At 40.0% G+C, this 17,576-nt stretch overlaps 1 protein-coding gene across 3 annotated transcripts; it reads left to right on the forward strand.

Moving 5' to 3' along the window:
- The first annotated feature begins 2,908 nt into the window (after window positions 1-2,908).
- Window positions 2,909-17,183, forward strand: pacsin3 (protein kinase C and casein kinase substrate in neurons 3). Of its 3 annotated transcripts, none has more exons than XM_051922712.1 (11): window positions 2,909-3,323; window positions 5,786-5,830; window positions 7,908-8,008; window positions 8,675-8,831; window positions 8,949-9,184; window positions 9,563-9,718; window positions 9,933-10,108; window positions 10,419-10,539; window positions 13,304-13,422; window positions 14,124-14,305; window positions 16,696-17,183. In XM_051922712.1, exons 3-11 carry the CDS (start codon window positions 7,955-7,957, stop codon window positions 16,809-16,811), a joined length of 1,317 nt encoding a protein of 438 aa, XP_051778672.1. In that variant the 5' UTR covers window positions 2,909-3,323; window positions 5,786-5,830; window positions 7,908-7,954; the 3' UTR covers window positions 16,812-17,183. The 3 variants fall into 3 exon arrangements, with proteins under 3 accessions (XP_051778672.1, XP_051778673.1, XP_028650171.2); XM_051922713.1 differs by lacking the exon at window positions 2,909-3,323 and adding an exon at window positions 3,403-3,801; XM_028794338.2 differs by lacking the exons at window positions 2,909-3,323; window positions 5,786-5,830 and having other exon boundaries at window positions 7,523-8,008.
- Window positions 17,184-17,576: the final 393 nt, after the last annotated feature.

The following is a 17,576-nucleotide window of genomic DNA, read 5'->3' on the forward strand; positions in this document are numbered from 1 at the left end:
CCTGATTGTGATCACCCATGTAAGAGGTGATACAAATTTCAGACATCAAAAATACAGTATCTCACAAAAGTGAGTACACCCCTCACATTTTTGTAAATATTTTATTATATCTTTTCATGGGACAACACTAAAGATATGACACTTTGATACAATGTAAAGTAGTCGGTGTACAGCTTGTATAACAGTGTAAATTTGCTGTCCCCTCAAAATAACTCAACACACAGCCATTAATGTCTAAACCGCTGGCAACAAAAGTGAGTACACCCCTAAGTGAAGAATGTCCAAATTGTGCCCAATTAGCCATTTTCCCTCCCCGGTGTCATGTGACTCGTTAGTGTTACAAGGTCTCAGGTGTGAATGGGGAGCAGGCGTATTAAATTTGGTGTTATCACTCTCACACTTTCTCATACTGGTCACTGGAAGTTCAACATGGCACCTCATGGCAAAGAACTCTTTGAGGATCTGAAAAAAAGAATTGTTGCTCTACATAAAAATGGCCTAGGCTATAAGAAGATTGCCAACACCCTGAAACTGAGCTGCAGCACGGTAGCCAAGACCATACAGCGGTTTAACAGGACAGGTTCCATTCAGAACAGGCCTCGCCATGGTCGACCAAAGAAGTTGAGTGCACATGCTCAGCGTCATATCCAAAGGTTGTCTTTTGAAAATAGACGTATCAGTGCTGCCAGCATTGCAGCAGAGGTTGAAGGGGTGTTGGGGTCAGCCTGTCAGTGCTCAGACCATACACTGCACACTGCATAAAATTGGTCTGCATGGCTGTGGTCCCAGAAGGAAGCCCCTTCTAAGATGATGCACAAGAAAGCTCGCAGTTTGCTGAAGACAAGCAGACTAAGGAAATGGACTACTGGAACCTTGTCCTGTGGTCTGATGAGACCAAGATAAACTTATTTGGTTCAGATGGTGTCAACCGTATGTGGTGGCAACCAGGTGAGGAGTACAAAGACAAGTGTGTCTTGCCTACAGTCAAGCATGGTGGTGGGAGTGTCATGGTTTGGGGCTGCATGAGTGCTGCCGGCACTGGGGAGCTACAGTTCATTGAGGGAACCATGAATGCCAATATGTACTGTGACATACTGAAGCAGAGCATGATCCCCTCCCTTCAGAAACTGGGCCGCAGGGCAGTATTCCAACATGATAACGACCCCAAACACACCACCAAGACGACCACTGCCTTGCTAAAAAAACTGAGGGTAAAGGTGCTGGACTGGCCAAGCATGTCTCCAGATCTAAACCCTATTGAGCATCTGTGGGGTATCCTCAAACGGAAGGTGGAGGAATGCAAGGTCTCTAACATCCACCAGCTCCGTGATGTCATCTTGGAGGAGTGGAAGAGGATTCCAGTGGCAACCTGTGAAGCTCTAGTGAACTCCATGCCCAAGAGAGTTAAGGCAGTGCTGGAAAATAATGGTGGCCACACAAAATATTGACACTTTGGGCACAATTTGGACATTTTTCACTTAGGGGTGTACTCACTTTTGTTGCCAGCGGTTAGACATTAATGGCTGTGTGTTCAGTTATTTTGAGGGGACAGCAAATTTACACTGTTATACAAGCTGTACACTGACTACTTTACATTGTATCAAATTGTCATACAGTATCTTCAGTGTTGTCCCATGAAAAGATATATTTACAAAAATGTGAGAGGTGTACTCACTTTTGTGAGATACTGTAGCTGTGCAATGTACTACAGTGTTCGTAGAGTGGCAAATACTGTCCAAATGATCTTTCAACAGAAGCGTATATCACAGTCAGCTGCTAATCATTGCAGGAACTGTGGCTGAAAGATGGTGCTCACAGACGGGGACTGTTGCTGTGTGTCATACTTTGTCACAGCAAATCGCTTTGCCAAATGGCAAGAATTGCTTCTAGCAGTCAATGCAGACCCAACAACAAGCCATTTCCAAAATGAATACTCAGAAGGGAACTGCATGCTATGGATATATAGAATAGAGTCCCGTGGAAGGGGCCCTTGTTAACAGTCATTCACAAAGCCATAAATGATGGACCGCTGACACTTGGAAATGTGTTATGTGGTCTGATGAGTTGTGTTTGTGCATGTGCTCGAATGGTGCGAGGTGACAGGTACATTGCAAACTCAATGAAGCCTTTCATGATGACTGTGTGAACAGTGCTGTGCTGATCAAGTGAGAGACTGCCCTCTTATGTTTTGGGGGTGTTTCAGTTACGAGGAAATGGATCCTCTGCTTGAGGTAATGACAGAACTGAACCAGAAGGGCCACATTGGGCTTCTGGACAACTTGGTGTTACCTTTTGTGCTTCATCAAGTGAACACTGAGTGGCTACCAGGACTTCCAAGATGAAAGATATTTCGAAGCATTCTCACATCTCAAATGGCCTGCAAAATCCCCAGATTTAAATCCAACAGAAAATTTGTGGGACTATTTGGAGCCATGTTGATGAAACGCTGGTGGAACTATCACACCAATCTGGCCAAACTGCTATTAGATAACATTTAGCAAGTCTGTTTTTTTTTCCTGTCAGCATATTTTCAATTCAATATTTAATACTGTATATTCCACGCTGATCACTGTCATTAAAGGTGGCATTTCAATGAAAAATCGGTTGGGGACATGTTTGCAGCATTCGTCTTACACAGTTGTCTGTGCAAAATTCTTTTCTTAGGATATTTTCATTGAATAGTCAATACATCCGCTGAGAATTTTTCAGGAATGAACAAAGCGACTCTTGCAGAAACACGGCTTTAAAAAATTATAATGTAGCGGTAAGCCATCCGTTGCCTACAAGTTATCGTAAGCGTAATTTTCTTATCATCACATACACCGGGCCGGGCTCCGTTTTTTGCTGATAGGATCGATGATGTCGTTACGTCACCACAGGGCGTTTAGAAATCGTCTCCATCGAGACCTCGATAGCGTCGGTGTGTTGTACGCCTTGTTTTTGCTCCGAAAGGTCTAGAAGGATATATAAGTAAGAATAACAACACATTCTTTCCCCCATAGCCAAACCTGTTAAAGTCAGCATACGAGTCTTCCGAGTCCAGCAGCGCGCACCCGTACCTGCCCGGCGCGCCTCTGTCAACTTTCAACCAGCGCGCCCCCGAGCTCGCCGAGAAGTCCCTCCGGCCGACGCGTTCACATTCCCTTTCTTTCCAGGGAGCTCAGCGTCTCGGCGGTTAAACTTCGCTAATTGGATGACTGCAAGGAGCGGATCCGGAGGTCATAGTCGCAGGATACGTGCTTCCGCAGGTGCCTCAGAGATTCCGGCTGCTCCGAGCGAAGACAAGAGTACAAGAAGAAAGAAAGAAGAGAGCGAGCAACAAGGTGAGGGTGGAGGAGGGAAGAGGCCGAGCGAATTTCAAGCTCCTTTTTGTGTGCGCGTCGCAGCGGACTATTCTTTTTTTGACGGCGACGCGCAACAGGCGTGAGCCACAGATCCAAAGTGGATTAAAGGAACTTTATGGCGGGGGTGGGGTCCCTGTGAGCTGACGAACCGAGGGGGCTTCAGCATTAGTCTGTCAGGAAATATTTTATCTCACAATTTTTAAGGGTACGGGGGGTACTTTTAGAACAGAGGTTCTTTCACTTATGTCGAAGGAGCCGAATCTCCCCCAACCAACATGAAACTGGACAAGAGGTGCTTATGAGGGAGGCAAGTGACAGGTGGCTGTTTACAGAGCTCCTCAAAGAAATGGTTTAGTTAGTAGGTGATCTGCTCATTGTACACCAGTCTGGACTATTGGGACACTGGTGAAGGACACAAGAAGGCAGAGAGGAGTGTTGCAGTGATTCGTCACAAAAGGTAATTTAGGTTGGCTACGTGTGGCCAGCCACATTTTGTCCATCGTGGCACTGAAAGAAGTGTATGAGAAACTGGACAGTGATTTTAGAGGTGATGGGCTAGACACAGTTGGGCTTTGACTATGTAGTGAGATATGTGGAGGGTTTTCGGAGAGTTAGGAGGTGTGTTGGCCCTCTGTTCCTTGTCCTTGTCTCTTGTATCCTGCTTTCTTATTCAAATACAGATTCTGGATCGTCTGCTTACTTGATCCTTATGTCCTTGTCGTTGGGCCGCCAAGAAGCTCGCTGTTGAACAAGAGCCTATTGTTGCCATCCCCACGCTGGGAATGTGGCGTGCGCCACAGGCTTTCATGAGCTCTGCATGTGGTGGCAACAGACGAACAGAGAGCTTTTTGAGACATTGGGTGGTGGTGATGATGGGAGGGGGGCGGGGCAGGGGGGGGTGCTTTTTGGCAGCTTCAGATGGAAAGGGAGGGATGTGAAGGTGCCTGTGACCTATTAAAGAATCCCACATTCCCCTTGATGGCATTTTTTAGGTCCTCAGATACAGCAAGGTGATTGGAGAAACTGGAGCTGACTTGGGTGGGCAGGACGAACTTAATCGGGGGAGAGGGAAAGTGCAGAGACGTTTAAGGGCAGTTAAGCTGGATGACTCTAAATTGTCCCACTTCAAGTGATTGTGTGTAAACATGGCCTCTGATAGACTGGTGTCGTGTGCTGCTGCCGGAAGGAGAGGTAAAAGGCTTAGAAAATGGATGGGTGGAAAAGGAAGTGCAATACAATTCTACCGTATGCTAAAACCAGGTGCAGCCGGTCCAAACAGGTCAGAATCAGTGAAAATAAAGGATTGCTGATCAAGAATGAAAACCATGCCTTTAAAATGCACTGGCATATATTTAAGCTCATGGTTTGTGTGTAATTGTTGACGTTAAAATGACCAAAGATGCAAGAATGAACGTTCCTGTCATTGACACTGGAAGAAGATTAGGCCTTGTGGGTATAGTGCCTTGGTGGGGAAGAGGGATCTCAGGTATTGTACTTGTCAGAATGGGACAAATATCGTCATTTTGTGATGCACTAGCCCTCTGGGGTAAGTATTGCACAGTTTTGTAGGTAACCAGAAAGGTTGTGTGATGATTGGCAGCTGAATGTAGGGGGACCAGTTTGGTGGTTTTGTAATAATGTAGACTTTTGGTGTTTCACATCTCTGGACAAATTTAGCCATTGGACCAGTTGTAGTGTATGAACGATTTGTGTCTTAACGCTGCTGATGAGATTATCAGCAGTAATCAAAATAAGAGTCACCAACGGCAAGAAAAAATAACTTTTTTACGTCCACAAAATATTGATATAACTGCATACTTATCATATTACTACATTTTTTATATCAAAATGAAGATACAATTTAAGATAGCTGCACTGGCCATTTCCTGTGAGTCCACTCCTTGCTTCAAGTACAGTTATTCTGGCTGCTGTTGCTAGACATTAAAATCTGCAAATAGCAGATGTGAAAGGGAGGATCTGCAACTCATCTGCGCTGTTGAAGTCTGCTCTGGAAGGTAAAGTGACACGGTGTCATTAAAAACATCTTGGCATGAAAGGTTTGTCTGCATTTGCCAGGCTGGAGGGGCATGGCACCACTTTCTTCTTCACTGAATATTTTGTGTTAAGGTTGACATTGTAAGAGTGTTCAAGTGTTAATAAGGTTTTATCTAGAAATTGAGATTTGCTTTGAAAATCGGGGAAATCTTTAAAGGAGACATGCATTTGAATGAATTTTGCAGGACAATATGCCACACTGAGCAGTGTGATCTGGGTTCAGCTATGGACTTGGCTGCCCAGCATGCTTTGCAGTGAGTTGTAAAATCTGGAAGGTCAGGACAGATCTGTTTATATTTATGTACATTAATGCATGTAGGTTTTGTGTTGTGCTTATGGATGTTAGACGGGAGTGCCTGTCATTGACACTGGTAATATCTTTGCAGGCCAGTAGCTAAACTCCAGTGGACACCATTTTTACGGCCTTTTGGGTAAGTTCTGTTGCTTATATTATTCTCTGCCTTTAAATGAGTTTCTAGTTATCCTTGGACCTGGTCATCTTTGTGCTGCTGCCTCTTTGTTCCTCATCTTCACTTGGGATATTTATATGAGAGGGAGCTTCATCGCTCAGTTACACTTGCACTAGCCTTCATTACAAGCAGCTATCAGAAGAAGCACAGATACACAAGACAGCTGTTGACCATAAGGGAGAGAAAAATCTGAGGTGCTGCTGATTGTTGTGATCACATTGATTTTTTTAATATTTACATTTTTACAGTTTGAACGAAATGGGTACTTTTCTATTGCTACACAGCAAAGAGCACCAAACAGACCACCACAAACAATCTAGTAAAGGTCAAAATACACAAAATGGTTGAAATAATCAGCTGATGTGTCTCTCGGGATCCTTAAGTGCAGGTGGCAGTAACTCAATGAGTATAAGGAGGCTGTACGTGACCTGTCACATGCATTATTTCATTATATTCTTATATTTTTGCCCATCGTGGTGTTTGTTGTACAGTACTGACATGTTGAACATGCAAGTAAGAATTTCACTGCACATGTGACAACTACTAACATACTAGGCAGAAAATTCTCTGTCTATCCCTCTACCTCCTGCCAGCCCTCCTGTTAGTGGATATTAAGTGGACTGTTTCATGCAGGGACAGGAATAGAGCATACTGTCCTTTTACATGTTGAGTGCCAAAGATGTTTTAGGGTAAATCTGTTTTTATAGATGCTGACTTTGGAGTAGACCTAAAGATTGGGTATTGTCTTGCACCGCCATCTACATTACAAGTGAATATTTTCTATTCACAGTGTCAAGTCCATTTAATTGTGGAGGTAGCAAAAGCATCAAGTTATCCATTCGTCAATTTACCAGTTCAGAGTAAACCGGGAGCTGGGGCCCATGCCATCGACATTGTGTGTAAGGCAGGATTTATCCATGGATCAGATGTTTATCCATTTTGGGCCTAGCCAATTTAGCATCATCATTTAACCTAATATGCATGTAATTGGGATGCAGGAGGAAAACTGAATATGTGGAAAAAGTACAAACTCGACACAGTCCGCTCCGAGTCCAGCATTTAAATCCAGGACTCTGGAGATGTGAAACAGCAGCACTATCCTCTGCACTGTGAACAGGGCACTAACTGAAAGTTGTTTAGAAAATGAAAACCGTGCAGTCAATATGGACTTTTGGATTTCTTTAGTTTTTCTACCCTTGCTATACAGGTTCGGGCACAAGCTGTCTTGCAATTGATAGAGATGAAGTTGGCTGGGAGAGGACTTCTTTAGTATTCAGTGTAAGAAGCAGCAGTGCTGACCAGTAATAACAAGCCTAGCAAACTAATTTGAATGTTTTGGTCAAACCTTCAGAATTTTGTTGTAACAGCAAATTCACTTGTGCTTGCTGCTGTAACAGAACCATCACTAAGGTTGCGTCGGCATTGTTGCTAAAGGTCAAGTTAGGCACTGTTTAGAAACATTTTGTAGCCCTTTTTGTAAAGTCGGGTACTTTTTTGTAATTTGTTAAACATTTAAAAAAAGGTAGTTATTTCCTGCATGGAATTGCCTGTTGTATTGCTTGATATTATCCGTGTTTCTGTACTGCTTTGCGTTTTCTCATCTGCTTAAGTGGGAAGAGAGCGCTCCCCCCCGCCACCTTCATTGGTTCTTTCAAAATAGGTATTAAAGTTTATTCATCCCTACAGCCTCTTCATGTCACTTTTGCAAAGATTAAAATAAAGTATAGTAAAAGAGAAAAAGGAAATATGAAACCTAAGTAAACACAGAAAAAGTCTCCTAAACCTAATGTGCACATTAGTAAATGTTACAGCAGGGAGAGCCTGCCCTGTTATCAGTTGACAAATGAAGGCTGGCTGCCTCTCTGTTTGCTCTGGGTCAATGCACTAGTACTTTACTGTAGGGGAAGGTAAATATTTGGGTGGGAACTCTGGGATTCTGAATTGTGGCACTGAATGCTCCACCTCCCTCCTCTGTTTTTCTCGCACATGTTTTTGTACTCACCTTCTGTCTGTCATCTCCGCCACATTTTATTCTTAGATTCACTGGAAGCCGTCACAATTCTGTGCTGCAAAGACGGCCCCGGGATGTCACCAGCCGGGGAAACTGGGAATAGAGGCAGTAATGAAAGTTTCTGGGAGGTAAGTAAACAGACAGCTGTGTGTGACCAGTGTCTCCTTGAAATGGTTAAACAAATATACCTCACCTTTATTGTGTGGAAGAAAGAAGTGCCAGACTTTTTCAAATGTAGCATTAGTTTTCAGTTAAATATTTAGATTTGTCTTGAGTTTTTAATCTTTGCTGGTGTTTTCATCATTGTGAGTTCTGTGGACTTTTTTATGCTTGTTGCTTTCCTATTCGATTAAAGGCCACAGTCCTATCATTTGCAGTGAAATGTTTGCAGAGACAAAAAGCAAATAGGCAGATTCCACAACACTTCCAGGAAAATAACAGGCATAGTTGACCTGGGACGTGACAACACTTGTCTTAATAGTGCAGTCATAGCCAGAGACATTTATCTTATTGTGTGCTCAAAACCTTGTCAACTGATTAAATATAAATCAATTAAAATGAGAACATGTTTATAAAGATGGGGGAACAGATGATAGATAGATAGAGGCCTGCTTTGTGTTTGCTAGTGACACAAATTCCTTTGCAGTAGTTCCAACCTTATTTTTGACGCTTGGACTACTATTTTTCTTCATGCCGAAGCGATTGAAAGAATTCTCACAAATGCCAAAATATCTGTCACCACTGGTCAAAGGTTTAAAAATAAGTAAAACTTGTTCTTTTCCTTGTTTCCTCAGCCAGGGAATTATAAAAGCACCGTGAAAAGAACAGATGATGGGTACAGGCTGTGCAATGAGTTGGTTGCCTGCTTCCAAGAACGTGCCAGAATTGAAAAGAAGTATGCTCAACAGCTAAGTGAATGGTCTAATAAATGGCGGACTGCCATAGGAAAAGGTGAGCAATACACCTATGTGGTTATGTTCAGAGAGGGGTTGTCCCCTCTGTGGCCTTATGTCATGTTTAACAGAAGTGAGTCCAGTGCCTTTTTTATTATCTTCCACTTTCTCTCAGGACCACAGTATGGCACACTGGAGAAGGCTTGGCATGCCTTCATGAATGCTGCTGACCATTTGAGTGACATCCATATGGAACTCAAAAACCACCTGTTGTTGGAGGATGCAGAAAAGGTGCGGAACTGGCAGAAGGAAACCTACCATAAGCAGCTCATTGGTGGGTTCCGAGAGACAAAGGAATTTGAAGATGGATTTCGTAAGGCTCAAAAACCATGGATCAGACGGCTAAAAGAAGTGAGTACGAGTATCAAATGGCATGCAGAATTACAGCCAGTTGCAGCTTTTGATGTAAATTCTAAACCAAACTCTAGATGGTTTCCTTTTGAAATGTTACTTGCAAAGTTTTAAAATTCCCTTTACTTAGTGGGGAAAACAAAACCCCAATCACACTTGATTTTGTTTGAGTCTCACTAAAGAGCTGGCTCACAGAGCTCTTTTTTCTGTTTGCTGATTTTATTTTTTTTTTAAGGAAACTATTCACTTACCTGTCTGCGAAACAGTAAAAATGTGCTGTTTTCAGGAAGGAGATGTATGATAAATCCTAGTGTGTTTCCTTAGGCAGTGGTGAATAGCCTTTAAAGAAACAAGTAATGTAATATTGTTTTCTTGTAGGTTGAGTTGTCCAAAAAGAGTTATCATCAGTCCTGTAAAGAAGAGCATTCATCAACAACCAGAGAGGCTCATGCTAGGTCAGATCCCTCCATTTCCCAGGAGCAAGTATGCAAACTGCAGGATCGAGCTGGGAAGTGCAAGGAGGAGTCTGAAAAGGTGATTTTAAGTGGATATTACTCTTGGTGTGAATACTGAACCAGACTTTCTCATTTAATAGTACAGATGAAATGCCTTATTGTGCATTTCCTTTGTTTTACCAATACTAGTTCTCTGTTTGCCACTTTGTTTGGCGTAACATTTTGTATTGCTGGTGAAGCATTCTTCTGTTTTATCCTTGCATGAAATACATCCCCTCTTATACATTTTGCAGAATAAGGAGCGTTACGTGAAATCCCTTGACGAATTAAACAGGTACAACCCACGTTACATTGAGGATATGGAGCAGGTCTTTGAGAATGCACAAGAGGCTGAGAAGCGTCGACTGAGGTTCTTTAAAGAAGTCTTTCTGGACATCCACAGCCATCTAGACCTCTCCAGTAAAGACAAGTAAATAGCCTCAATCTTTCTGCAAATGAATTTTAAATATACTAGTTCAGCAGTGATGTGATATGTGGTCGTCAACATATGGGAGGAATACAAAAAGGGCTGGGAGTCCTTGTCATAAGTGCATCTATCTACGTATATTCTCCATAATGCTTCTGCTTGGCACTTGTTTATTCCAATAGGAACAGTACCTACTCCCACTTTGCTGTGTGCTTGTTGGGCATGCAAAGTGGTTCCTTCCTGTTTATATTACTGACTGTGTAGCGCTCCATTTGTACAAATTGTACATCATCTTTACTTTTGTTGTTTTTAGTTTTCGTGTCGTGTTTCGAGATCTTTATCAGAGCATCTTGACAGCAAGTGATCAGGAAGACCTGAAGTGGTGGAGGAACACCCATGGGCCTGGGATGAATATGAACTGGCCACAATTTGAGGTAATGGTTACTTTAATAATATTAGATAAGATGAAACTTGTTTATACATCTTTGTGTGTTAAAAATGAGAATATTTGTCACTGGAATGTATGTGATAAGACTTACTGAAAAGTTATTTTTTATTAACAGTGAAGCTCATAACACTTACTGGTCTGGGCCTTTAAATCAGCTTGACAAACCATCTGATAAGCTGTCTGGTACAGTGAGTGGGGCAGAATTCTAAATGGGATTTTAACATTGTTTCCAGGCCTGCTGAAGTTGGTGGCTTCCTTGATTCCCAGTGTGCCACCTGAATTAAAACCATTGTTTTTCGCCAGAGGATGGAGTGATGTGCTGTGGTGGTAACAAGCATAGGTGAATTGAGAGGGGTGGGTTGGGAAGGGGTGCGTTTAACTCAAATGGTGTAACTCCGTGCCTGTCAAGTTCTAAAAATTACCTGCCAGTAAAATATGAAATAAATAAATAATCAGTAAATAGGATGATAGAAGGTGCTGTACTAATAGATACGAGGAAATATGTCAATAAATTGCAGATGCACAAACTACAGAAAGGGTGAAAGTGTTTAGTGGGAAACGTTAAGAGATATTAATATATAATATGAGCAAAAGGTAAAGTACAACGGAGTCCAAGCAATCCAGAACACTGCAGTTGTAGTAATTAAGTGAGAAGCATGTTGAGATAACGTTAAAACAAAATAGTATAAAAAAAAAATATTAAAAATAAAAATTGTAGACTGGAGATTTTTTTTTATATGCAATTAATAATAATCAAAAATCAAGTGAAAGGTAAATCAGTATGACAATGACCAGATATAGACATGGCCCAAAGAATGACAACACTTATAGATATTTAATAAACTTAGATGGAAATGCTTAAACAAAAATAAATATATAAATAAACTTTAATATATATAGTGATAATGCTGAAAGGAGAAATAGACAATAAAGAGGCAATAATAAAAAAAAAATTAATATAGGTATATAAAAAGTGTGAGTACTGGCAATATATTAATGAGTATATAGGAATCACAATGACAATTATAGTAGTGAAAAATACACATCAATATAACAGTCCATCTTAGCTGGAGAAAACGGTCGCAATATACAGTATGTAGCAATGTAGCAATATATTGAATACAATAAAATTGATTTATATAAAGAAAAAAGCGAGGACAGAAATTGCACTTGTGTGTCTTGTTAGGTATATAACTACTTAAAAACATGACAGACTGCCACAAGTGGAGGACGTTCCTTAAGGTATGTCATTACTGAAAAAAGTGCCAGGATAATTTTGATATGATGGTAGCAATAGATGAGAAAGGATATAGGTGCACCAAACAGCAAGAAAGGAGGCTGAAACAGTATGCATTTCCCACTTGAGATAATGGACAAATGTAACTGGACTGCAATTAAATAATGAATAATAAAGAATGAATTACAGTTATAACTTGTGGCGGTTAGGGGAGCTGGACCAGCTTGAATAAATCAATTCACAAATAAGTGTTGTACCCATGGTTATACGGTGTTTATTGCACTAAATAAGATGCAAAAAGTTGTGAGAAATGTACAGTAATCCTCTGTGAACAGCCTCCTGAAAGTTAAGTTTTGTCCTACCGTGATGCTGATGTAAATGAAGATGTGTAGAAGTTGGGAGTGCTACCCAGACAAAGACGTTTTCTAACCCAGATGAAATCACACAGCGAAATGGGCACAGAAAAGAACTTCAATCCAGAGAAAACTTTAATTAAATGAGTGTGATTTTAGTCCAGTTGTGCAGTGAAGCTGCGAAACAAAAAGAAAAAAGTTGAGCTTCATCTTTCTTCAACAACGGCAAGTACGCCTGGTGGTGCTACGATTTGCAGTCCATTTAAGTAGTGCTGTTACAGCATCCTCTGCGGTTTTCTGCAGTAGGTTACAAAACTTGTGAAAGAATTTTGATTTAATTATTGATCACAAACCCACAGATATGCAGATCTTTGAATCTTCAACCTGTGAATTGCAAACGCTAACCTATAATTGAAAACTCAACTGGTAGAAACTGGGCTTTTTATTATTTTTGGAAACCGTAGAAAGTGCTAGCATACCTTAAGCCTTTATGTCCTTGCTACTTTGTGTTTTGATTTTTATGTTTTTACAGTCCTCATCCATGTTTTTAAAGCCTTGCATGCATTTTGGTGACTTTGGTACATTATGTGGCAAAACAATCAATTCCCAGAGAAAATGCCGCACTGGACCATTGCTATTGCTCAATCTGAATTTATTTTAAAGTTGCAAACTGTATCACTGTGTTTTTGTTGAAGTCATTTTAAAGTAGCTGCCAGGTTCCATTGTGCTAATTCTTTTCATAATTTTAAAAACTTAAATTTTTCTACCTCTTAATTCCTGTTTGGTACCAATTGAAGTTTCCTAGTTGCACTGAACGCAGTCACCAAGACCTTGCACTTCAGTGCACTTGTTACCTCGTATTTTGCACAGAAGTATTGTGTAAATAAGAACATTTAAAGGAAACATTTCCCAAAGTACAAGAAATATTTGAGTACAGGCTTTTCTTCCTCATGTACCTGATCAAAAAAAAAAACAAAGGCATGTTTGCCCTGTGTAAACGTGTTTCACAGCGCCGTGTACGCGTGGCAGTAATAACCCTATAAACCCATAATTTATCCAAGTAATCTGTGCTTACAGTAATATAAAATAAGGGTTGCCTTTAAAAGCACGATGTGCATTTCTACTCTACAAGTGTACTTGAAAGGTCGTCTTCCTTGTAGGAATGGTCACTTGAAGCAAGCCAAATGATCAGCCGGAAGGAGAGGAACAGCAGGGCTGAGGATGTTGTAACCTTGACCAATATTGTGTCTGCTGCAGAAACTCCACCTACATTTAACAGGTGAGTTCATTGTAGTGACTTCAAATGAGATGAATATTATTCTGCAAATATTCCTTCTAATTTCAATTATTGTGGCTATCTCTTTAAGATTAGGAGAATAGACAAATTGTGTTTTTTTTCCATAAACTTAAGGAGAGGGATGCTTTTTTTGTAAAGAGTAAGCTGATAAATGTGTACAGCTGTATGCAAAACACTATCAGTAACACTTGACAAAATATTTGGAGTAGATGTACTACATTTTTAAAATGGGACATGGGAAAATTGGTCCTATACGCTGGAGTTCTTTCGGCCTCTCATCTGAATGTACTTTTAACCAACAGGACTCAACAAGCTTGTGCTGTTGGCTTATCTAACAGCTTCACAGATGCACAGGAGATCACGTTAGTAAATTCCTCATCTCTGTTATTTGCCACCATGGAAATGGGGGTGTAGGTCTCTCGACCCTGCATGCAAAGTGGTTCACATGCGTTCATATTCGCCAGTAAGGTGCCTGCCAGTGTTGTTACTAATGTCACACTTACTGCTTGTTTGGCACTATTTTCTATTATGTGTCCCCAACACCACTGAGGGTTTTACACCTTAGACTGTCACAGTAGTTGCATCCTTTTTTAGGATCTTGGTGCAGTTCTCTTCATAATGATTGTTTTATATTTTTGATGCAGTTTTTTTATTATTATTATCCCCTCTCCTGATGTTTCTAGAAGTGTAAGAGAATACTCTTCAGACTGGTCTGATGAAGAAAGCCCAAAGAAGTACATCAACACAAATGGCTTGCATGGAGAGGAAGATAAAAAAGATGAGGAAAAGGAAGAGGTTGGACAGAGCGTGAAAGCACTATATGATTACACAGGGCAGGAAGCAGATGAGCTCAGCTTTAAAGCAGGTAATGCATCTCACTGAAACCCTTGTAGGATATACTTCTGGGTCATGGAGGCAATTTGTTTAATGTCTCTTCATTCTTTTAGATTATGTTTTATTTCAGATTATAGACTGAAACCTTTTTATTTAAAGAATGTAATACAGAAACTGCAAAGGTGTCCAGACTGTTATAAAATCAATTTAAAAAAATGAATGAATAGATTTGACATCCATGAATCAGTAAATGGTGCAAGTGACCTTTGTTTGAATTGTAGCCTGTTCTGATAGGGAAGTGTTTGCCTATTCTGCCCTCTCATAACTGTTAGGCTTAGTCAGGCAGTGAGAGGACCACAGAAGGACTGCACCCTTCAGGTCACTCAGTCCAGAGTTCTGACAGTGCCATTTAAGGAACTGAGCATTCCTACTTTAAGTTTGGCCTTATATTTATTAAGATAATTGTGCTGACAACAATTTATAGATATTAATAAACTTAGATGTAAATGCTTAAACAAAAAAAAAATATATATATAATATATATAAATATATAAAAAAATATATATAGTGATAATGCTGAAAGTAGAAATGAAGACAATAAAGAGGCAATAATAAAAAAAAAGTAATACTGTATATGAAATATGTCAATAAATTACAGATGTGCAAACTACAGAAAGGATGAAAGTGTTTAGTGGGAAGCATTAAGTGATATTAGTATATAATATGAGCAAAAGGTAAAGTACAAAGGAATCCAAGCAATCCAGGAAACTATCGTTGTAGTAATTAAGTGAGAAGCATGTTGAGATAACTAAATAATATAAAAAATGTATTAAAAATAAAAATTGTAGACTTAAGATGTTTTATATACAATAATAATCAAAAATCAAGTAAGATGTATATCAGTATGACAATGACCAAATATAAACATGGCTGAAAGAATGACAACAAATGAACAATTATAGATATTAAAAAACTTAGATGTAAATGTTTAAACAGAAATAAATATATAGTGATAATGCTCAAAGTAGAAATGAAGACAATAAAGAATAAAAGGCAATAAAAAAAATTTAATTTAGGTATACAACATAAATAAGGAAAAACAAAGAGCACAAGTGTGAGTAAAAGGAAAGTATCCTTCACAGTTTGCATGAGATAGGAAAAAAAAAAAATGAAAAGGCATACACCTTGGAGTGATGCAGTTCCAAAAATAAAAGGGTAATAAAAATTTTAAATCACATGAGCTTATGATGCAGGGCTCCATATGGTGGTTCTGTTCTGTCTTGACCAGAAAGGAGAGTGCCACTGAAGAGAAACACCAAAGCAGAATTCTGCCTCCACCTTGCTTTACAGAGTGTATGGTGCTCCTTGATCGGCGTGCCATGATTTTTTTCAATTAATTATCCCACTTCTCCTCCAAGTGTCTTCAGAAATCTCTGACTTTTGTTATGCATAATCAAATGTGGGCCTTTTTGAGTGATGACTTTTAAAGGTTGAGTGGCGTCCATTGACTAGTCTTCCAAGTAAAATTGCCTTTGATATTCTTGTGGCTTCTTTGCTTAGTCGTCTGCTTCAGATGACTGACTAGATCTACACAAGGTCTCTGCATTTCCATACGCCTTACGGTTCTTAGATAAAGGATATGTGAAACCGTTACAGTCTTTTCTCTTCATCAAATCTTTCTCTCTCCACAAATTCATCAAGAAAGCCTTTTAAAAGCCTTGTTTGGAAATCTGCTTTGACAGGAACTACACAGCAGCCCTACTACAACTGCTGATTTTATTTAAGCCTGATAATTATTATCTAGTTTAAGGTATTGGCGGGCCAAAGCCTGTTCTAGTAGCAGCAGCAGCAAGCGTAAGAGAGACCCCAACACAAAACTAGATATCAGTTTTCTAGCTAATTCTGAAAATATTCAACTACCTAAGCAGGTGGAGGCCAGTTTGCCTACTGTGTGATAAGAAATGCACTTAAATTACATCCATCCATCCATTATCCAACCTGCTATATCCTAACTACAGGGTCACGGGGTTCTGCTGGAGCCAATCCCAGCCAACACAGGGCACAAGGCAGGAAACTAACCCAGGGCAGGGCGCCAGCCCACTGCAGACTTAAATTACAGTTCATATTAATGGTGCATGTTTACCCGAGCCATTTAATAATTTCAGAATTTTTAGCTAATTTTTTTTTTCCCATTTTTTTGATGTTTCTGTGTTGCAAATCCTAATACAGGATAAAAATCGCTTTATCTTAACACTTGAAAGTAAAAAGTATGTGTATAATAACTATGCATTTTTATAGCCTCACAGGAGGGTGGAGTTTAGGCAGGTGAGATATCCAGTGTTGCAAAATTAAAACTGTCCTTGTGAGAAGATGTTTGAGCAATTATTCCACTTTGTAACAATACTACTTCTTATGTTAAAGGAGAAGAGTTAATGAAGATTGGAGAGGAAGATGAACAGGGCTGGTGCAAAGGTCGTCTCATGAGTGGACAAGTTGGACTTTATCCCGCTAATTATGTAGAGGTCATAGTATCGTGACCACACAGTGCTTGAAAAGTTGTTGCAGAGGCCATCCCTTGTTAATGAAGGCAACAGGGACAGAGAAGCATGGTGCCTTCTAGGAGACTTGTACAGCCTCTCAGACTCTAACCTTGCCGGGCCTGGGGTGTGTCATTTTTACTAAGCAGCTGAGGCTTCAGGTCATTTTCGATTCACTGGGGTTATTTTAATACATTGGTGTAAATATTAAAAAGGTTCTGAGGCAGTCAGGATGAAATGTTTTTTTAAGTTCTTGTGTTTCAAGTCTGCACTGTTTACCTATGGCACCTCCTCACAGCACTTGGGGAATTCAACCCTTTTTCAATGTTTGTCTTAAGTTTCATTTAATAAAACTAACTGGTATTAAAATTTCCACTGTGCTCTTTAGATATCAATCCCCGTGAAGTACTTATTTATACTTAATACTTGTGAATGTCTGTTTGCCAAGAGCAGATCCTTCTCTACGGCAGTGTGTCTATCTGTCTGTCCGTACTGTATCTTACATGATCAGACATTTGCAATGCAGTATTCATTAGTTGGCTCACACACACTGTAAATATGCATGTTGAGGATTTCCCAATAGTTGAAAATGATTCAAGTACAGTTACCAGAAAGGCATTCCAGCAACAGTACAACTTGTGCAAGAACAAAACTCCACTGTCTAAGTGTCTTTGTTTCAACTATTTTAGTGAAATCTAAAGCAAACTGTTCATACAAAATAAGGACAAAAGTTGACAATACAAGCAAGAAAAGGGAAAACGTCTT

This window comes from Erpetoichthys calabaricus, chromosome 2 (genome assembly GCF_900747795.2).
Source record: "Erpetoichthys calabaricus chromosome 2, fErpCal1.3, whole genome shotgun sequence".
Lineage (NCBI taxonomy): Eukaryota > Metazoa > Chordata > Cladistia > Polypteriformes > Polypteridae > Erpetoichthys > Erpetoichthys calabaricus.